At 42.5% G+C, this 23,695-nt stretch overlaps 1 protein-coding gene across 5 annotated transcripts in view; it reads left to right on the plus strand.

Moving 5' to 3' along the window:
* Positions 1 to 23,695, plus strand: part of LOC115223842 (nicotinate phosphoribosyltransferase) — a 97,921-nt gene that overhangs the window by 21,633 nt on the left and 52,593 nt on the right. For all 5 annotated transcript variants that reach the window (XR_005003729.1, XM_036513059.1, XM_036513062.1 and 2 more), the window contains 6 exons: positions 12,389 to 12,559; positions 14,517 to 14,727; positions 16,127 to 16,257; positions 18,487 to 18,602; positions 20,453 to 20,537; positions 23,364 to 23,472. Coding sequence is in view for 4 of the 5 variants with exons in the window: in XM_036513059.1 (XP_036368952.1) it covers positions 12,389 to 12,559; positions 14,517 to 14,727; positions 16,127 to 16,257; positions 18,487 to 18,602; positions 20,453 to 20,537; positions 23,364 to 23,472 (823 nt within the window). In the remaining variant the exon portion in view is untranslated. The remainder of the gene's footprint in view (positions 1 to 12,388; positions 12,560 to 14,516; positions 14,728 to 16,126; positions 16,258 to 18,486; positions 18,603 to 20,452; positions 20,538 to 23,363; positions 23,473 to 23,695) is intronic.

Genomic DNA, 23,695 nt, shown 5'->3' on the forward strand with positions numbered 1-23,695 from the left:
TGCACACCCCTCCAAATAAATGTCAACCATTTCGTAGTGTGGACTCGATGCTTTTTACATGGCACCAGCAAGGTCGACTCGGAATTTTGAGAGGGGGGGGGGCATTGGAGGAGGTGATCTTATCTCAGATGATGAAAGGCCAGAGTGTGACAGAGAGGCAGAAACGGGTGTCTTGCTGTAGAGGGGGTACATGGTTACCCAGGAAGAGAAAGGGGTTGAGAGAGGTAACAAGAAAGATGACAGAAACAGGTATGCTGATGTAAAAAAGATGCTTGGTTACCTAGCCAGAGGGAAGAGCAAAAGAAGGGTTAATGTATTTTACTCTCTTTTACTCGTTTCAGTCATTTGACTGCGGCCATGCTGGAGCACCACCTTTAATTGAGCAACTCGACCCCGGGACTTATTCTTTGTAAGCCCAGTACTTATTCTATCGGTCTCTTTTGCTGAACCGCTAAATGACGGGGACACACTAGCATCGGTTGTCAAGCAATGCTGGGGGACAAACACAGACACACAAACACATACACACACATACATATATATATATACATATATACGACGGGCTTCTTTCAGTTTCCGTCTGCCAAATCCACTCACAAGGCTTTGGTCGGCCCGAGGCTATAGTAGAAGACACTTGCCCAAGGTGCCACGCAGTGGGACTGAACCCGGAACCATGTGGTTGGTAAACAAGCTACTTACCACACAGCCACTCCTGCGCCTATTTAGTTACATTCTTCTAACCATGTGAGTTCAAATCCTAATGAGGTTGACCATGGCCTTCTTCCTTAACATACAGCGAGGGACAGAGCTAGAATTAAAGTACCAGTCATATATTGGGATTAATTCAAGCAACTACATCCATCTCCCAAAGATTGGAGACTTCATGCTCATTGTTCCGCACTGTTATTGATATGTGTTGTGTATTGTTAGCTGTTAATTAACGTCTCTTTATTAGTGCTTCTGTTCATTAATCTCGTTAATGCTTTAATTCAATATAAACCTCTACGCTCTTATTGTTCATTGTGTTCCTTTCTGTATTGCCTTTGTATACTGCTTCCAGTAAAAGAAATTTATTATTAACTAGCAGTATCGCCCGGCGTTGCTCAGGTTTGTAAGGGAAATAACTATAAAGCATTTTTAGAGAGTTATAGCCAAAAGTAGCAAAAAAATGGGAAAAAAATGATGGTAAATTTTTTGGGGGGAGTTAAAAAAGGTGGAGTTGCGTCCCCTAGACGGTTTGTGTTTCTGATTCTCGACCCCATGTCGAATTTATCGATTTTTTTCAGAACTGGGGGAACTTTTCAAAATTTTCGCTGCGTTAGTTTTGAATTATGACATTGGGCTATGTGTGTGTCAAGTTTCATCAGAATCGGTTGAAAGCCGTGGTCAGGGTGAGGGTACAACCAAACAGACACACAGAAACACACACACAGACAAACTGCCGTTTATATATAGAGAGAGATAAACCTCTACTCTCTTACTGTTCATTGTGTTCCTTTCTATGTTGCCTTTGTATGCTGCTTTCGGTAAAAGAAATTTATTATTGATAGGGCAGCAAGCTCGCAGAGTCATTAAAGCATCAGAAATAGAAATGCTTTCCGATATTTCTTTCAACTCGGCACTCTTTCAAAGGTCATGTTTGCCTTTCGTCCTTTCAGGGTCAGTAATAAAAAGCACCAGTTGAGCGCTGGGGTCGATGTAATTGACTAGCCCCTCCTTCGCAAAATTCCAGGCCTTATGCTGATAAGGCCTTTGTGAGGGACTGGCATGCTAAAGAATATCCCCGACATTTCCAAGGCCAAGGTCAACCTCATTAGGATTTGAACTGGGGTCGATGTAATTGACTAGCCCCTCCTTCACAAAATTCCAGGCCTTATGCTGATAAGGTCTTTGTGAGGGACTGCCATGCTAAAGAATAGCCCCAACATTTCCTCTCTGTGTTGTAAAAGCAGGGCTGTGGAGTCGGAGTCGTAAGCAATTAAGGGGCAGCTGGGGCCAGAGTCAGTAAAACTATTCCGACTTACAATATCTTTCATCATCATCATCATCATCGTTTAGCGTCCGTTTTCCATGCTAGCATGGGTTGGACAGTTCTACTGGGGTCTGTGAAGCCAGAAGGCTTCATCAGGCCCAGTCAAATCTGGCAGTGTTTCTATGGCTGGATGCCCTTCCTAACGCCAACCACTCCGTGAGTGTAGTGGGTGCTTTTTACGTGCCACCCGCACAGGTGCCAGACAGAGCTGGCAAACGGCCACGAACGGATGGTGCCTTTTATGTGCCACCGGCACGAGGGCCAGGCAAGGCTGGCAACGGACACGAACGGATGGTGCTTTTTACGTGCCACCGGCACGAGGCCAGTCGGGGCGGCGCTGGCAATGGTCGCGAAACGGAAGGTTCTCTTACATGCCACCGGCACTGGTAACTCATCTGCAATTTCCAAACCAGTTATAACATATAGGCCTACTCAAAGTACAAGCGCATGCTTTATGTGATATGTAGACCACAATTACTTTAAGAGGAGTCGGCATCGGAGTCAGAGTCGAGTTGAAGTTTTTTGTTTTGACTCCACAGCCCTGTGTAAAAGACAAGTAAAATAAGTTGAGGTAGTATTTTCACTCCAACACCATAGAACCCTCAACACCAATGACTACCCAAACAGACCCATGGGTTGGAGGGTTGTCGCCTGAGTGACGCAAAGTGGTGGGACCATCCGCTAGAAGTTGGGAATTGCCTACAAATGGTGACATGCTGTTACCATGACTATGCTTTTAGTAGAAAGAAAATTCTACAGAGACATGGAAAGCGGATGTTAAACGGTGATGATGAGAGGGGTAGACCTCAATATCATTAGTAATAGAGTGATATATGCATTGAATGACATAGTTATGGAGACTCACATACAGGACTTGAAGTTTCTGTGTCTGCAAAATAAGGTAAGGGCACCGGGCTTGTGACACATGAAGTGCAACAATCATATTGTTAACTCAGAAACTTAAAGTCCTGTGATTTTCCACATGCATATCATTCAATATATATATATAACCAAATCAAAATAGATGAACATCAATGGAATTTGTATCTTTGTGGTACCAGTGCCGGTGGCACATAAGAAAACCAACCGAACGTGGCCGTAGCCAGTACCGCATCGACTGGCCTCTGTGCTGTGGGCACGTAACAAACACCATCCAATCGTGGCCGTTCGCCAGCCTCGTCTGGCACCTGTGTCGGTGGCACATAAAAAACACCATCCGAGCGTGGCCGTCTGCCAGCCTCGTCTGGCACCTGTGTCAGTGGCACATAAAAAATACCATCTGAGCGTGGCCGTTCGCCAGCCTCGTCTGGCACCTGTGTCGGTGGCACATAAAAAATACCATCCGAGCGTGGCCGTCTGCCAGCCTCGTCTGGCACCTGTGTCAGTGGCACATAAAAAACACCATCCGAGCGTGGCCGTTCACCAGCCTCGTCTGGCACCTGTGTCGGTGGCACATAAAATCACCCACTACACTCTCGGAGTGGTTGGCGTTAGGAAGGGCATCCAGCTGTAGAAACACTGCCAGATCTGACTGGCCTGGTGCAGCCTTCGGGCTCCCCAGACCCCAGTTGAACCGTCCAACCCATGCTAGCATAGAAAGCGGACGTTAAACGATGATGATGATGATATATATCATCATCATCCTCATCATTTAATGTTCACTTTTCATGCATTACATTTAACAGTAAGCTGAATGCTAAAGGATTAAGATAGTACTGTGAATAGCCAGTTTACTATTTTGCTTGTGCGAACCCTGAAAAATCTTATATGGACTCTGATGAGAACCTCTGCATTAACTACCAAGACTGTACAACAATCTGCTAGTCACGATGGTATCACTAATACACCAAGGCTAAACTACAATCCTCCGGTGTTATGTTAAAATATTAAGATTTTTAGTGGTACTTACTACACCAATGTGGGTCAACAGTCCAGTAGTGTTTTATCATTATATAAACATTGAATTACTCTTCTTGAGTGTTATCACATTAACCCTTTCATTACTGTATTTACTTTGAGATGCTCTGTGTTTCTTTCAGTTACTTTAAATATATCAAAGAATTTAGTAAAATATCTTAGTTATCATTGAGCTAGTGTTAGGAACATAAATTGTGACTAAGGTTTGGTGGAAGATTTTAATTCAGAACTTTTGAAAACAAGACATTTGTAATCAGAGCCAGAGGCAGTTTTGGCCGGGTGGGTATAAAAAGGGTTAAAAATAAGTGACTTTAACCCTTTTGTTACCCTATTTCTGTTGAGATGCTCTGTGTTTCTTTCAATTAATTTTAAATATAACAAAGGATTTAGTAAAATAACTTAGTTATCCTTAAGCTAGTGTTAGAAACATAAATTGTGACTAAGGTTTGGTGGAAGATTTTAATTCAAAACTTACGAAAACAAGACATTTGTACTGGTTTCAGCCGGGTTGGTAACGAAAGGGCTAATATACCACTACTGAACCACTGTCCTCTGGTATCATTAATTCTCTACAAGAGTTAGGCTACACCAAATCTTGTATAATATCTATTTCTTTACTACCCACGAGGGGCTAAACACAGAGAGGACAAACAAGGACAGACAAACAGATTAAGTCGATTATATCGACCCCAGTACGCAACTGGTACTTATTTAATCGACCCTGAAAGGATGAAAGGCAAAGTCGACCTCGGCGGAATTTGAACTCAGAACGTAACGGCAGACGAAATACGGCTACGCATTTCACCTGTCGTGCTAATGTTTCTGCCAGCTCGCCGCCTTAACAGAAATGCCGTTCCCATGCCGGGAATCGAACCCGGGCCGCCTTGGTGAAAGCCAGGAATCCTAGTATCATTAATTCTCTACAAGATTTAGGCTACACCAAATCTTGTATAATATCTATTTCTTTACTATCCACAAGGGGCTAAACACAGAGGGGACAAACAAGGACAGACAAACAGATTAAGTCGATTATATCGACCCCAGTGCATAACTGGTACTTAATTTATTGACTCCGAAAGGATGAAAGGCAAAGCCGACCTTGGCGGAATTTGAACTCAGAACGTAACGGCAGACGAAATATGGCTACGCATTTCGCCTGGCATGCTACGTTTCTGTCAGCTCGCCGCCTTAACAGAAATGCTGTTCCTATGCCGGGAATCGAACCCGGGCCGCCTTGGTGAAAGCCAGGAATCCTAGTATCATTAATTCTCTACAAGATTTAGGCTACACCAAATCTTGTATAATATCTATTTCTTTACTATCCACAAGGGGCTAAACACAGAGGGGACAAACAAGGACAGACAAACAGATTAAGTCGATTATATCGACCCCAGTGCATAACTGGTACTTAATTTATTGACTCCGAAAGGATGAAAGGCAAAGCCGACCTTGGCGGAATTTGAACTCAGAACGTAACGGCAGACGAAATATGGCTACGCATTTCGCCTGGCATGCTACGTTTCTGTCAGCTCGCCGCCTTAACAGAAATGCTGTTCCTATGCCGGGAATCGAACCCTGGCCGCCTTGGTGAAAGCCAGGAATCCTAACCACTAGTCCACAATCTTGTATAATATCAGCTGTGGTCAGCAAGACTCTAATCAGAGTCTATAGGGAAACTTCGTGAAGGGGCCCCAGAGAAACTTTGAGTTGATACTTTAATTAGCAATGGCTTCAGTTGTGTGGTTGATTATATTTAGTTGTGCAGCTATGATAAAATTTGTTCCAGCCATGAATTTACAATCCTCCTTTCCTACACAGTGTACCTAAGACTGTGGAGGCGCATTGGCCCGGTGGTTAGTGCAGCAGACTCGCGGTCGTAGGATCGCGGTTCCGATTCCCAGACCGGGTGTTGTGAGTGTTTATTGAGCGAAAACACCTAAAGCTCCACGAGGCTCCGGCAGGGGATGGTGGTGATCCCTGCTGTACTCTTTCACCACAACTTTCTCTCTCACTCTTTCTTTCTGTTTCTGTTGTACCTGTATTTGAAGGGGCCGACCTTGTCACTCTCTCTGTCACGCTGAATATCCCCAAGAACTACGTTAAGGGTACACGTGTCTGTGGAGTGCTCAGCCACTTACACGTTAATTTCACGAGCAGGCTGTTCCGTTGATCGGATCAACCGGAATCCTCGTCGTCGTAACCGACGGAGTGCTTCCATCCATCATCACCTAAGACTATATGATACAATTTGTCCTTCTCTTGTTTTTTTTTTTATTTTATCGATCAACATCAATGGAATTTGTAGTTGTGATACCAGTGCCGTTGGCACGTAGGAGAGCCATCCGAATGTGGCCATAGCCAGCACCGCATCGACTGGCTTCCGTGCAGGTGGCACGTAATAAACACCATCCGATCATGGCCATTGCCAGCCTCGCCTGGCCTCCGTGCCGGTGGCACGTAAAAAGCACCATCCGAGCGTAGCCGTTCGCCAGCGTCGTCTGGCACCTGTGTCGGTGGCACGTAAAAAGCACCCACTACACTCACGGAGTGGTTGGTGTTAGGAAGAGCATCCAGCTGTAGAAACACTGCCAGATCTGACTGGCCTGGTGCAGCCTTCGGGTATCCCAGTCCCCAGTTGAACTGTCCAACCCATGCTAGCATGGAAAGCAGACGTTAAACGATGATGATGCTGATAAGCAGTTTCATCATCATCATCATCATCGTTTAACATCCGCTTTCCATGCTAGCATGGGTTGGACGGTTCAACTGGGGTCTGGCAAGCTCGAAGGCTGCACCAGGCCAGTCAGATCTGGCAGTGTTTCTACAGCTGGATGCCCTTCCTAACGCCAACCACTCCGAGAGTGTAGTGGGTGATTTTATGTGCCACCGACACAGGTGCCAGACGAGGCTGGCACACGGCCACGCTCGGATGGTGTTTTTATGTGCCACCGACACAGGTGCCAGACGAGGCTGGCGAACGGTCACGCTCGGATGTTGTTTGTTACGTGCCCACAGCACGGAGGCCAGTCGATGCGGTACTGGCTACGGTCACGTTCGGATGGTTTGAGAGGGAAATTTTGGTGTTATTTCTAACAGGTCAAATAACCATGCAGAGGCTCCCTCACATACCACAGTTTATCTTCGTTATTAGAACAAGCTGTAGATAAACATTTCTCCCTTAATCAAGTGGCCTGATTGATAAAGGTGTTTAACTTAGCAAGGCTTGACCGACTAACCCTATTGAATAGATAGCATCAGGTACCCTGTGTCTGCTGTAGACACACTATGTCTATACTCACCCCGCTGTCATCGACCCCTTTTCACTTCACAATGCTATTAAGATATCTGATTCCTTAAGAATGTGTGTATGTTGTAGGGAAGTATTTTCAAGGTGTATTAGAAATATTTATTATTAGCTCTCTGGCAGAAACGTTAGCATGCCGGGCGAGATGCGTAGCCGTATTTCGTCTGCCGTTACGTTCTGAGTTCAAATTCCGGCGAGGTCGGCTTTGCCTTTCATCCTTTCGCGGTTGATAAATTAAGTACCAGTTACTGGGGTCGATGTAATTTGATTGATTTGACTTGATATAGACTCTTCCATTGCCAAACAACTGTTTAAGTACACCAACTTTCTGTTGTTATGACAACCATTATGTTTGTCAGTGTAGTCACATGACAGTTTTAATTACGTAAACTTGCAGTGGTAATTAGATTTGTCAATGTGATCAAATGGCAGTTTTATTTACATAAGCTGTCATGTGACCAAATTGACGAACATTACCATTGTAATATTATGTAATTGAAACTGTCATGTGACCTCTGACTTAATTTACATAAATCAGTGCGGTCACATGACTTTATTTGCATAGCTCTATTGTTAATGGCAGTCACATGACAGTTTTATTTGCATAGCTGTGTTGTGATTGCAGGTTAATTAGGGTTTGTCTCATTAATTGTCATTGCTGTCTCTGTTAGGTTTCCATGGTGATGTCGTTATAGCAACAGGTTGTTGTTTGTGGGTCACATGCAGTTGTAGCAGCCTTTGATGCTGTGGGTCACACAACTCGATTTGATTTGCATAGTAGCGTTGTCACGGTAACAGTTACGATTCTTTCTCACCGTAACTGCTTCACTGACCCATTCTGGTTTCCATAGTAACCAGCAAAGAAAAACAGCGAAAGACCGTAAACCAGCACTAAAATTCCAGAATGTACGTAGAAGCATGGTGTAATGACATCATGTGATCTAGTTACCATGGTTACCATAAATCTCTGTGAAATACTCTTTACTCTTTTACTTGTTTCAGTCATTTGACTGCGGCCATGCTGGAGCACCGCCTTTAGTCGAGCAACTCGACCCCGGGACTTATTCTTTGTAAGCCTAATACTTATTCTATCGGTCTCTTTTGCCGAACCGCTAAGTGACAGGGACGTAAACACTCCAGCATCGGTTGTCAAGCAATGCTAGGGGGACAAACACAGACACACAAACACACACAAACACACATATATATATATATATACATATATACGACGGGCTTCTTTCAGTTTCCGTCTACCAAATCCATTCACAAGGCATTGGTCGGCCTGGGGCTATAGCAGAAGACACTTGCCCAAGATGCCACGCAGTGGGACTGAACCCGGAACCATGTGGTTGGTTAGCAAGCTACTTGCCACACAGCCACATTGATATTTTGAATTCAAAACAGGAAGAAAACTCCCTGAATTTTTTTATAACACTGTGTGATCACCATCATCATCATCATCATCATCATCATCATCGTTTAACATCTGTTTTCCATGCTAGCATGGGTTGGACAATTTGATTGAGGTCTGGCGAAACAGATGGCTGCACCAGACTCCAATCTGATCTGGCAGAGTTTCTACAGCTGGATGCCCTTCCTAACGCCAACCACTCCGAGAGGTCCAGTCAGGCAATACTAGCTACGGCCACGCTCAAATGGTGCTTTTTATGTGCCACCTGCACAGGAGCCAGTCCAGCGGCACTGGCAACGACCTCGCTCGAATTTTTTTTTCATGTGCCACTAGCACAAGTGCCAGTAAGGCGATGCAGGTAACGATCACACTCGAATGGTGCATTTTATATGCCACCAGTATGGAAGCCAGTTTGTTTCTCTGGCAACGATCACGCTCGGATGGTACTCTTAGCGCTCCGCTAGCACGGATGCCAGTCATCGAATTTGATCGCATGTAATACATAAGACATATTTCACTGGCGTCCTTGTATCATATATGATACGCATTCCCAATTTTTTTTCAACAACCAGAGTAACATGAGACTTATGAAAACAAAGCTTTTGTAGCAAGTCGCCATTTCAAAATAACGCACCAATGTGCAGTAGCTGGCAATGTAACGTAGTGTCGTATTGCCGAAGAAATATTATTGTTGTTTTTCCTTTGGTTAATATAACTGCTCAACTTGACTTTAAAGAATCGAAATCACATACATATATTCTTTAAGTAACTTTTAGTATCCTTATACTCTTTACTCTTTTACTTGTTTCAGTCATTTGACTGCAGCCATGCTGGAGCACCGCCTTTAGTCGAGCAAATCGACCCCAGGACTTATTCTTTGTAAGCCCAGTACTTATTCTATCGGTGTCTTTTGCCAAACCGCTAAGTGACTGGGACATAAACACACCAGCATCGGTTGTCAAGCGATGTTGGGGTGACAAACACACACACACACATACATATACACAAATACATATATATATATATATACATATATACGGCGGGCTTCTTTCAGTTTCCGTCTACCAAATCCACTCACAAGGCATTGGTCGGCCCGGGGCTATAGCAGAAGACACTTGCCCAAAGATGCCACGCAGTGGGACTGAACCCAGAACCATGTGGTTGGTTAGCAAGCTACTTACCACACAGTCACTCCTGCGCAGTTATATTAACCAATGGAAAAATGACAATATTTCTTCGGCAATACGACACTACGTTACATTGCCAGCTACCGCACATCAGCAGGAGTGGCTGTATGGTAAGTAGCTTGCTTACGAACCACATGGTTCCGGGTTCAGTCCCACTGCGTGGCACCTTGGGGAAGTGTCTTCTACTATAGCCTCGGGCCGACCAAAGCCATGTGAGTGGATTTGGTAGATGGAAACTGAAAGAAGCCCGTCGTATATATGTATATATATATATATATATATATGCATATGCGTGTGTGTGTGTGTTTGTGTGTCTGTGTTTGTCCCCCTAGCATTGCTTGACAACCGATGCTGGTGTGTTTACGTCCCCACTACTTAGCGGTTCGGCAAAAAGAGACCGATAAAATAAGTACTAGGCTTACAAAGAATAAGTCCTGGGGTTGATTTGATCGACTAAAGGCGGTGCTCCAGCATGGCTACTAAAAATCTGGAAACAAGAATGGATGTTTGAGGCAAACTTATGAAAATACTTTGGACAGGCAAAATGTTAACTAAAACAGAAGTGTTAAGAAATAACTGGTTAACGAAAATGAAAGATACGGAGATGTACTTGCATAGCAAGTGACCTGGTCTGAGATCGTGTGCTGGAACAAAAACAATTGCAGCGTGGAACGTGTTTATAAGCCATTTAAGGAACACACAAAAACCATTAGATTCACTTCAACATTTAAATTTAATTTCACTGGCTGTAGAAAAACTACCTCAAGAAATTCCCTGCAAGCATGGAAAAATGGATGTTAAAATAATAATTATTTCATAGGCTTAAGAGGAAAAATAAATCATTATCTTAATGACTAATTCTGGTCAAAAATGACAAGGGAGTCATTCCCTTAAATCCTTAATATGGTTAATCTCTATATACATAAACGGCAAAATCTCTGTCTGTGTGTGTGCGTCTCCTTTATACAAATCCACAATTTTTCAGTTAGAGGGCTTGCACTTTCTATGGTCATTCAAAACCGTCCAAAGGTGGTCGTGCACATCTTTACATTTCCCCAGTCACCCCGCAAATCTCTCTATATATAAACAGCAAAATGTCTGTGTGTGTGTCCTTTATACAAATCCACAATTTTTCAGTTAGAGGGCTTGCACTTTCTATGGTCATTCAAAACCATCCAAGGGTGGTCGTGCACATCTTTACATTTCCCCAGTCACCCCGCAAAGCCATTAAAAAAAATCAGTAGAAGTAATTTTTTTGTGAATTTTCTATCCAAAAACCCAATCAAAATGCCCGAAACTTGATACGCCAATTGAATGCCAGCTAGCTGTATGTGATTGGTCGGAGATCTGGACAGTACTCGCGTGTATGTGCGCACGCACGCAGCTGTATATGCATACACTAGCACTAATAGTGCTAGTTAGAAATAAAATGCAATGTTGAGTGGTTTTGATGTTTGGTTGTATAGGGATAACCCAAGTCATGTTTCCGTGTTATTACACCTCCTTTGTGAAGTGTAGTCTGATTGTCACTACAGATTCTTAGAATGACAAGAGAAATATATTGAGTTATGGTGAATGAACTCTGACGGGTGCAATAACTTTAAAAGACCAGCTGAGAAAACAGTAATCAGAGATGCCTGCTGCATAAAAAAAAAAGACTAGAACAAAAAAAAAAGCAAGTAATAGAATGAGTTTTAATGTGCTGTTTGGTGTGGATTTGTTGACTTGTTGAATGTAGATGTGGTGAAGGAGGGTGTCAGATGTTTTGGGGGAGGTGTTGTATGTATGTCAGTGACAATGGCTGGTAGTAGCTAGAGTGGAAATGGAGAGGTGTGGTGGTCGTGGTCGTGGGGCGGTTGTCTCTTGTTTTGTTACTCCTGTCTCAAAACATTGTGTATACATTTTTACAAGGTCACAGCTGTTTTTGCAATATGTGTAGGCATGTGTAATGAAAACGTGTGCATATTTTAAAATATTCATATTGATGTAGCCTTATGTAGCGAAGGTAAGGTAAGGTACAAGTGCACATGTAGCTGACATGGAGGTGCATGTGTTTGTGTATGTGTATATGTGCGTAGGAGTGTATATGTGTGGTAAGTAGCTTGCCTACCAACCACATGGTTCCGGGTTCAATCCCACTGTGTGGCATCTTGGGCAAGTGTCTTCTACTATAGCCTCGGGCCGACCAAAGCCTTGTGAGTGGATTTGGTAGATGGAAACTGAAAGAAGCCCGTCATATATATATATATGTGTGTGTGTTTGTGTGTCTGTGTTTGTCCCCCCTAGCATCGCTTGACAACCGATGCTGGTGTGTTTACGTCCCCGTCACTTAGCGGTTCGGCAAAAAGAGACCGATAGAATAAGTACTGGGCTTACAAAGAATATGTCCCGGGGTCGATTTGCTCGACTAAAGGCGGTGCTCCAGCATGGCCGCAGTCAAATGACTGAAACAAGTAAAAGAGTATTGTTATTATTATTATTGCTGTTTTAGTTGTTGCTTTAGTTCTTTTCTTATCCTTAATGTCCTCTATTTCCAGATCTCTACCAGATCACGATGGCTTACTCATACTGGTTGTGTGGAAAAGAAAAAGATATCGCCTGCTTTGATTTGTACTTTCGCAAAAACCCTTTCCACGGAGAATTCACCATTTTCGCTGGCCTTGAAGAGTGTGTTAGATTTCTTGAAAAGTTCCACTTCACAGATAGTGGTAAGTACAGAGGCAGCTCCAGGATTATTATTATTGTTATTTTTATTATTGTTATTGAGGCGGCAAGCTGGCAGGATGTTAGCATGCTGGGCAAAATATGTAGCAGGATGTCACCCGTCTTTAACCCTTTAGTGTTCAGATTATTCAATCAAACATAATGCTTATTGATTCCCATTGATTTGAATTAATCATGCATTATCTCATATCTTCAAGATGTTGATGGTGTAATTACTTAATGTAGAATAACATTGTAGGGTAGGTGTGAGAGCCTGGATCTGGTCAGTTTGAACATAAAACAGATTAAATATTTTGGCCGGATATGGCCAGTTTAAATACTAAAGGGTTAAGTTGAGTTTAAATTCCACCAAGGTCAACTTTGCCTTTCAGGGTCGATGAAATAACTGCCAGTTGGACTCTGAGGTTGGTATAAATGACTACTGCCCCTCCCAAATTTCAGGCCTTGTACCTTTAGTAGAAAGGATTATTATTATTATTATTAGTTTTCTGAAAGGTGGGTGAATTGTGCAAGAATGGCCAGTATAAATGGACCGATTCTGAGGTTTCGCCTGTAATTGAAAAGGAGAAAGGGGCTCTCTACCCACCTTTTGACCAGGCTCCCGTTGGCTTTTATGGGATTTTCCACCAGGAACTTTTCGTAACGCCTTTTTCGTTGTTATATTATTTGATTGTTACACTGTTTTTACACGATTTTTTCACAAACGGACAAAACCCTTTGTAACTTTTCATCCTGTTTTGTCCCTTTATGTTTTCCAATCATGTTTGTCAGCCCTTGTGGCCAATAAAAAGAATTAATTATTATTATTATTATTATTATTATTATTATTATTATTAGGGTGGTTAGTTGGCAGAATCGTTAGCACACCGGGCACAATGCTTAGCAGCATTTTGGCCATCTTTACATTATGTGCAGGCACATGGCTCAGTGGTTAGGGCGTCGAGCTTACGATTGTAAGGTTGTAAGTTTGAATCCCAGACCGGGCTGTGTGTTGTGTTCTTGAGCAAGACACTTTATTTCACGTTGCTCCAGTTCACTCAGCTGTAGAAATGAGTTGCGACGTCACAGGTGCCAAGCTGTATCGGCCCCTTTGCCTTTCCCTTGAATAACATCAGTAGCATAGAGAAGGGGTTGCCGGTATGCATGGGCGACTGCTGGTCTTCCGTAAACAACCTTGCCCAGACTTGTGCCTTGGAGGGTAACTTTCTTGGTTCAATCCCACTGTCAGTCATGACCGAAGAGGGTCTCAGCAACATTCTGGGTCCAAATTCCGCCATGTGGTTTCTTTAACAAGATGCCATTCCTAATGCCAACCACTGCACAGTGTACTGGGTGTTTTTTATGTGACACCAGCACCAAGTGTTTTTTGTATATATTATAATATATACAACACTCTGAGAGTGTTTACTACACTCTCGGAGTGGTTGGCGTTAGGAAGGGCATCCAGCTGTAGAAACTCTGCCAAATCAAGATTGGAGCCTGGTGCAACCATCTGGTTCGCCAGCCCTCAGTCAAAATCATCCAACCCATGCTAGCATGGAAAGCGGAGGTTAAACGATGATGATGATGATGAAGGCGGCGAGCTGGCAGAACCGTTAGCACGCCAGGCGAAATGCGTAGCTGTATTTCGTCTGCTGTTACGTTCTGAGTTCAAATTCCGCCAAGGTCGACTTTGCCTTTCATCCTTTCGGGGTCGATAAATTAAGTACCAGTTACGCACTGGGGTCGATGTAATCGACTTAATCCGTTTGTCTGTCCTTGTTTGTCTCCTCTGTGTGTAGCCCCTTGTGGGTAATAAAGAAACGGATGATGATGATGATATTATAAAAAGTATGAACTCTCTCATCATGAGTTCAAACCATCTTTTAGCATTTCATAGCTTGTTCACTGTGGGCCATAATGCTTAATTTAATGTTTATCTCTTTTTAAAATTTTTTTTAGATATTGACTACTTGAAGACTGTCCTGCCTGAACAAACCAACCCAGGATTCTTTGAGTATCTGAAGAACATGAATGTGAACAGTGTCACTCTTTGGGCCATTGATGAAGGCACGGTAGTGTTTCCGAAGGTACCACTCATTGTAGTCGAAGGGCCGTTACCTATTGTTCAGTTGCTGGAGACGTGTTTCTTAAATTTGGTTAACTATGCAAGGTAATAACAAAAGAATAATACATGTTGTTATTATTTTTGTTTCAGGTAAAGGACAAATAGATCACTGGTGAAGGGGAAGGACTCTTAAAAATCCATTTTGTTGGTTGGTCCTTATTTACAGCTCTGTAGACTGGGGCGACATGAACTGAAGTGTATTGCTCATGGACACTGCTACCCAGCCCCTAATGTAATTTGTAGCTTTAAAAAAAATCAAGCAACCAGAGGAACAGTTATATGATTACTCATCCAGCTGTGTCTCCCTTAAATCACTCACTGGCCCCACCTTTTTTTTTTTCCCCTCATAGGCGCAGAAGTGGCTGTGTGGTAAGTAGCTTGGTTACCAACCACATAGTTCCGGGTTCAGTCCCACTGCGTGGCACCTTGGGCAAGTGTCTTCTACTATAGCCTCGGGCCTAGTAAAGCCTTATGGGTGGATTTGGTAGACGGAAACTGAAAAGAAGCCCGTCGTATATATGTATATATGTGTGTGTTCAGATGTATGTTTGTGTGTCTGTGTTTGTCCCTCCAACATCGCTTGACAACCGATGCTGGTGTGTTTACGTCCCTGTTACTTAGCGGTTCGGCAAATGAGAACGATGGAATAAGTACTCGGCTTACAAAGAAGTCATGGGGTCGATTTGCTCGACTAAAGGCGGTGCTTATTCTTTGTAAGCCTAGTACTTATTCTATTGGTCTCTTTTGCCGAACTGCTAAGTTACGGGGACGTAAACATACCAGCATCAGTTGTCAAGCGATGTTGTCTAGCAGGCACACAAACATATACACATACACATATATATACACATATACGACTGGCTTCTTTCAGTTTCCGTCTACCAAATCCACTCACGAGGCTTTGGTCGGCCCGAGGCTATAGTAGAAGACACTTGCCCAAGGTGCCATGCAGTGGGACTGAACCCGGAACCATGTGGTCGGTAAACAAGCTACTTACCACACAGCCACTCCAATGCCTATATATATATATATATATATATATATGATGGGCTTCTTTCAGTTTCCGTCTACCAAATCCACTCACGAGGCTTTGGTCGGCCCGAGGCTATAGTAGAAGACACTTGCCCAAGGTGCCATGCAGTGGGACTGAACCCGGAACCATGTGGTCGGTAAACAAGCTACTTACCACACAGCCACTCCAATGCCTATATATATATATATATATATATATATGATGGGCTTCTTTCAGTTTCCGTCTACCAAATCCACTCACAAGGCTTTGGTTGACCCGAGGCTATAGCAGAAGACACTTGCCCAAGGCGCCACGCAGTGGGACTGAACCCGGAACCATGTGGTTGGTAAGCAAGCCACTTACCACACAGCCACTCCTACACCTATATTAATTTGTATTAATGAATATGTCTCCTATGATTTCTATTTCCAGCCTGGTCGCTACCAATGCTGTACGTTTCCGATTGGCTGCTGGTTTCGATATGAAGTTGTTTGAGTTTGGACTGAGAAGGGCCCAGGGGCCAGACGGGGGTATGTCTGCGTCACGATACTGCTACATGGGAGGTAGGTTATCATCACTGTCAGCATTTGTCTGTCATAATCATCATCATCATCATCACAATCGTCATCATCATCGTCATCATCATCATTGTCGTCATCATCATTGTCGTCATCATCATCATTGTCGTCATCATTGTCGTCATCATCATCGTCGACGTCATCATCATCGTCGTCGTCATCATCATTGTCATCAACATCGTCATCATCGTCGTCGTCATCATCATTGTCATCATCATCATCGTCATCATCATCATCATTGTCGTCGTCATCATCATCGTCGTCATTGTTGTCGTCATCATCATCGTCGTCATTGTTGTCGTCATCATCATCGTCGTCATTGTTGTCGTCATCATCATCGTCGTTATTGTTGTCGTCATCATCATCGTCGTCATCATTGTTGTCGTCATCATCGTCGTCATCATCATCATCGTCGTCGTCATCATCATTGTCATCACAATCATCATCATCATTGTCATCGTCGTCATCATCATCATCATCGTCGTCGTTTAACATCAGTTTTCCATGCTAGCATGGGTTGGACAGTTCGACCGGGTTCTGGGAAGCTAGGAGGCTGCGCCAGGCTCCAGTCTGATCTGGCAGTGTTTCTACAGCTGGATGCCCTTCCTAATGCCAACCACTCCGTGAGTGTAGTGGATGCTTTTTACGTGCCACTGGCACAGAAGCCAGTCAAGGCAGCGCTGGCATCGGCCACGTTCGGATGGTGCTTTTTACGTGCCACTGGCACAGAAGCCAGTCAAGGCGGAGCTGGCATTGGCCATGTTCGGATGGTGCTTTTTACGTGCCACTGGCACAGAAGCCAGTCAAGGCGGCGCTGGCATCGGCCACCTTCGGATGGTGCTTTTTACATGCCACCGGCACAGAAGCCAGTCAAGGCGGCGCTAGCATCGGCCACGGTCGGATGGTGCTATTTACATGCCACTGGCACAGAAGCCAGTCAAGGCGGCGCTGGCATCAGCCACGTTCGCATGGTGCTTTTTACATACCACCGGCACAGGTATCACAACTACAATTTCCATTTGATATTTATTTTGATGTTGATGTACTTGACACAATAGTTCTCCTCAAGCACAGCAGGTCACAACAAATATTTCAGGAATGGTGTATCCAGAACTACATTATTCAATGTACCATTAGCATGATAGTGTGTGTTTTGAGGGGAATTTGATGGCTATTTCTAGCAATTTGCATCACACTACAGATTTGTCAGTGCTCATGATCCTTTATATTTTTCCCTGATTATTAAAGAATTACTGCAATTTGTCTTGAGGGTCTTCCTCAATTACAGATGGACAGCCATTATATATGTATATGTATAGAAAATATTCCTCACTGGCAGATTCGTTAGCACGCCGGGCGAAATGCTTAGCGGTATTTCGTCTGCTGCTACGTTCTGAGTTAAAATTCCGCTGAGGTCGACTTTGCCTTTCATCCTTTCGGGATTGATTAAATAAGTACCAGTTACATAATGGGGTCGATATAATCGATTTAATCCATTCGTCTGTCTTGTTTGTCCTCTATGTGTTTAGCCCCTTGTGGGCAGTAAAGAAATAGGTATTTTGTCTGCCGCTACGTTCTGAGTTCAAATTCCGCCGAGGTCGACTTTGCCTTTCATCCTTTCGGGGTTGATTAAATAAATACCAGTTATGTACTGGGGTTGATCTCATTCTCGCTCACAACATCATAAGTGGAAAGTGTAACCTCTCGAAAGAGCTGCGGGGCTGCGGGGTCACTCCGAAAAGCTCTATCTACGACGATTTCATCTCAATCGAAGGAGAAGGGCTTTCTCCATCCGGGTTGCGAATCCGTGGAATAAGCTGCCGGACAGGATAGAGAAGATGCCAATGACCGCTAGGTTCAAAGTCTCTCTTGACCAGAAATGGCCTGAACTCTTTGTATGACCACCCTCCCTGTACATAACTCCCTGTCCCCCTACATGGCCTTGCTTTTGCTTTTTGAGCCAATAAAAATTAAATTAAATTTAAAAAAATTAAAATCAATTGACTTAATCCATTTGTCTGTCCTTGTTTGTCCCCTCTGTGTGTAGCCCCTTGTGGGCAGTAAAGAAATAAGAAAATATTCCTCACTGAATTCCATCTGATCTGTGTGAGCATTTGAAAAGTAGACATTGAAATTATGAAGATGATGATGATGATGGTATTGTTTTATACTTCTATTTTTTTTTTTACCCTTTTTGTTTTCTTTTTTTTCTAGGTTTTGATGGGACCAGTAATGTATTGGCTGGGAAATTCTTTGACATTCCTGTGAAGGGAACACACGCTCATGCTTTTGTAAACTCTTTCATTAACCTCAGCAGTCTTAAGAGCAGAGTAAGGGCAGCTTGCTTTCCTTGCTTTTTCTTTCTGTTTTTCTTTCTAATTTTAAAGTTGTTGTTGTTATTTAAGCCTGCTACACTATCTACTCTTTTACTTGTTTCAGTCATTTGACTGCGGCCATGCTGGAGCACCGCCTTTAGTCGAGCAAATCGACCGGGGGACTTATTCTTTGTAAGCCCAGTACTTATTCTATCGGTCTCTTTTGCCGAACCGCTAAGTGACGGCGACGTAAACACACCAGCATCGGTTGTCAAGCAATGCTACGGGGACAAACACAGACGCACAAACATATACACACACAAACATATATATATATGTATATATATATATATATATATATATATATATACATATATACGACAGGCTTCTTTCAGTTTCCATCTACCAAATCCACTCACAAGGCTTTGGTTGGTCCGAGGCTATAGCAGAAGACACTTGCCCAAGATGCCACGCAGTGGGACTGAACCCGGAACCATGTGGTTTGTTAGCAAGCATATTGTTACCACGTTAACAAGTGATTTGGTACTTCAGTGTACTTTAAATGTACCTTAAAAAAATTTTTCCACTCACTTTAATTTACATGCCCAAACAGTGTCTGGTGAAAACGTGGGTGTCCTTTAAAGCAGTGCTTCACAGTGAGGTATCATCGTTCATCATCCGCTTTCCATTCTGGCATGGGTTGGACGGTTCGACTGGGGTCTGGGAAGCCAGAAGGCTGCACCAGGCCCAGTCTGATCTGGCAATGTTTCTACGGCTGGATGCCCTTCCTAACGCCAACCACTCTATGAGTGTAGTGGATGCTTTTTACGTGCCAGGGGAGGCTGGCAAATGGCCCTAGGCTGGCAGAAAACATAAAAACAAAAATATAGAAGTTCAAACTATTTTTCGAACAACGAAAACACAGAGAAGTGTGTATCTTTGTATCTGTGTTAGTTCCCCCTGCACTGTTTGACAACTGGTGTTGGTCTGTTTGTGTCCCTGTAACTTAGTAGCTCAGCTAAAAGAGGCCGAAAGAATTAGCGCTAGGCTTTAAAACAATATGCCCAAAAGTGGTTTTGTTTGACTGAAACCCTTCAAGGCAGTGCCCCAGTGTGGTTGCAGTTGAGTAACTGAAACAAATAAAAGGTATCTAGGTCATTGAGTAACTGTATGGACAATTCCTCTTTTGTTTTGGGGAGCAGGAAAGAGGAGAAAGTATCCCCTACATTTTTGGCAGGGAACTGAGAAGAGTAACTTTGTCCTTTTTTAGTAAAGGGTTAAAAAGAGTCATTTTCAACTATATTGGTAATGGTCCATCTATCCGCTCAGTCGAAGTCGACTCTCGGTTACTCGATGGATCAGTGTCCTCCGGTCAGTTCTATCCTGGGCCGCTTCTTTCAGATTGGCTATATCCATTCCGGTATCACTCTCGATGGTGTCAAGCCAGCGGGTTCTTGGTCGGCCTCTTCCTCTCTTGCCATTGACCATTCCGAGCATGATGTCCTTCTCCAGGGATTCTCTCCGCATAATATGACCGAAATATGTCCAATCTATGCTTGGTGATCCTAGCTTCTAGCGACATTTTCAGCCTGATCTGCTTAAGATATATATATATATATATATATATATATCCGTGCAGTCAAAGTCGACTCTCGCTTACTCGATGGATCAGTGTCCTCCGGTCAGTTCTATCCTGGGCCGCTTCTTTCAGATTGGCTATGTCCATTCCGGTATCCCTCTTGATGGTAATAGTCAGGGAGATTTATTTTGTACTCTTTTGGTAGGGAGTAGCTTAGGGGAGTGATTGATTTTTTCATTATTATATTTTTTATTGTTTCATTCTTTCTTTTTCTTTCTTCCTTCAGACTCTAAAGAAGAACAATTCCGATGAAATAGTAGATTTCCTTAGTTTGTGCTTGGAATGGCAGTCTCGATTATGTAATCAATTAGGTAGTGTATTTTTCTTAATTATTTTAATTACACTCATAATATGCATAAACATGGGGATTAAGTGAAGAACTTATGTATTTCAATCACACACACACATTCATACATGTGTCTACAAGTGCAACCCAAAACCAAAAAAAAAAAAAAAAATGGATTCTACCATTTGCTCGACTAAAGGCGGTGCTCCAGCATGGCCACAGTCAAATGACTGAAACAAGTAAAAGAGTAAAAGAGTATTAGAATCCAGTAATTTTTTGCCAGCTGATCATGCAATTACTGATTTCACCAAGTGGACTCTGAATAAACTGACTGTCAAAGCAACATATAAATGTCTTTTCATTGGTGAAGCTTAACAATCTGGTCTCTCTTCGCTAGCTGATCATGCAATTACTGATTTCACCAAGTGGACTCTGAATAAACTGACTGTCAAAGCAACATATAAATGTCTTTTCATTGGTGAAGCTTAACAATCTGGTCTCTTCGCTAGCTGATCATGCAATTACTGATTTCACCAAGTGGACTCTGAATAAACTGACTGTCAAAGCAGCATATAAATGTCTTTTCATTGGTGAAGCTTAACAATCTGGTCTCTCTTCATGTCCATGAGAATAAGAGGCAGGTCATCAGTAGATAAACCACTTCTGATCACATTTAACATAATTCAGTGTCACACTAAAATTCTTCTATGTTTATGACTAAGAATAACTCTAAATTATGAATATAAATAGGAAGAAAAAAAAAGTAAGCTGCAATGTAAATGAGAAAGATGTTATTAAAGTGTAAATTGTACATGGTGTTTCAAAAGTCACTGATGGGTTTCAATTTTTAATAACTTCCTTAACTTTACAAATAAATGCATGAATTTTTGATACAATATAAAAGACATAATGAAAATTTAATATGCACAAGTCAAATTTTGAAACACCACCACATCACATATGAAAAATGACATCACTTTAATGGCAGCCATTTTAGAAATCACATCGAAGCAGACATTGGAGCTTGGCACAGTTCTCCAACTCTTCAGCTCCTGACATATTGTCCAAACCAGTGTTTCTCAACTTTTTTGCCCTTGCCTGACCCTTAAAATAAATTACATGTCTCAAGGAACCCCTGCATAAAAATAATTATATACCGTATCTTTCTGATATGTCTTTCATCATAGTTCACGTGGTAAATATCATATATATATATATATATATATATATATGTACATATATACACAAGGGTACTACATGAGTACCTATATCGCTAATGATAGAAGTCAAAAAATACTTCTGTACCACTGAAAAGTCACAAATCCATTACAGACAAGATAGGAAAAAATATCAGTGAACAATTATAATGTCTTACCTCAAATGGGTCAACCTGGTACCGGTTTGGAATATTAATGCCACCTAGGCGCGTGATTTCTCATCAGCCAAATATATATATATATATATATGTAGTTGTTCTATTTTATTGATAATATAATAGGTTAAATAAGATAATGTCTATATTACAATAACCAATAATATGTTGTGTCAGCCTCGTCTGGCACCTGTGTCGGTGGCACATAAAAACACCATCCGAGCGTGGCCGTTCGCCAGCCTCGTCTGGCACCTGTGTCGGTGGCACATAAAATCACCCACTATACTCTCGGAGTGGTTGGCGTTAGGAAGGGCATCCAGCTGTAGAAACACTGCCAGATCTGACTGGCCTGGTGCAGCCTTCGGGCTCCCCAGACTCCAGTTGAACCGTCCAACCCATGCTAGCATGGAAAGCAGACGTTAAATGATGATGATGATGATGATGTATAGTGATGTTACGATCATGAAATTAGCATTAGATTATCTCACCCTTTCTCGTGGAACCTTGGCTGGGAAACGCTGGTCCGACCCATGCCTTCCATTGAAGACAGACAAATGATGAAGATGATATAAAATTATCATAATCTTTAAATTATCATCATCTTTAAAATTATCATCATCATAATCAGCCGTAACAGAATACTACAAGACATTTAACCCTTTAGTGTTTAAACTGGCCAAATCCAGCCCAATATATTCTACATGTTTTATATTCAAACTGGCGATGTCTAGCCTCTCACACCTAACCTACAATGCCACTCTAAAAATAAGTAATCACATAATTGAAACCTCAAAGCTGTAAGATGATCCAGGATTAATTCAAAAAGGGTGGTGAGCTGGCAGAATCGTTAGCACGCCGAGCGAAATGCTTTGTGGTATTTCGTCTGCCGTTACGTTCTGAGTTCAAATTCCGCCGAGGTCGACTTTGCCTTTCATCTTTTCGGGGTCGATAAATTAAGTACCAGTTACGCACTGGGGGGGTCGATGTAATCGACTTAATCCGTTTGTCTGTCCTTGTTTGTCCCCTCTATATTAGCCCCTTGTGTGTAGTAAAGAAATAGGTATTTCGTCTGCCGTTACGTTCTGAGTTCAAATTCCGCCGAGGTCGACTTTGCCTTTCATCCTTTCGGGGTCGATAAATTAAGTACCAGTTACGCACTGGGGGTCGATGTAATCGACTTAATCCGCTTGTCTGTCCTTGTTTGTCCCCTCTATGTTTAGCCCCTTGTGGGTAGTAAAGAAATAAGGATTAATTCAAAACAATTTGAGTGAAAAAGTATTACATTTAACAGAGTAATCTGAACACTAAAGGGTTAATCTGATTGTCCAGTAATTCTACAATCAACAATCGTTACCAATACACATATTCTTCATTATTCTTCATTACATTCTTCTTTTTTGTTTCATCTACTTCTTCATCTCATCTCTGACACATTGCATTTTTGGTTTTTCTTTTTTTTTTGTTTCTATGTTCTTCAAGGATTCTTCAAAGACCAAGTGAATGAAGGTGAACTGGCAGCATTTTGTTCCTATGCCATATCTTTCCCCAACCAGTTCTTGGCACTCATTGACACCTACGACGTAGTCAAGTATGAGAACTTCATCTGAATATTTGTTCTTGTTGTTGTTGTTCTTCTTCTTCATTCTCTGCTTACTATTGTTGCTGTTTTTGTTGTTGCTATTTTTTTTTTATAGCCCCAGGTCAGTTTGGATCCAGTAGACCTATGACCAAAGGTATTCCAGTTATGAACAATCAAAATCGAAATCAATCAACATCAATGGAATTGTAGCTGTGATACCAGTGCTGGTGGC

This window comes from Octopus sinensis, linkage group LG24 (genome assembly GCF_006345805.1).
Source record: "Octopus sinensis linkage group LG24, ASM634580v1, whole genome shotgun sequence".
NCBI classification, from domain to species: domain Eukaryota; kingdom Metazoa; phylum Mollusca; class Cephalopoda; order Octopoda; family Octopodidae; genus Octopus; species Octopus sinensis.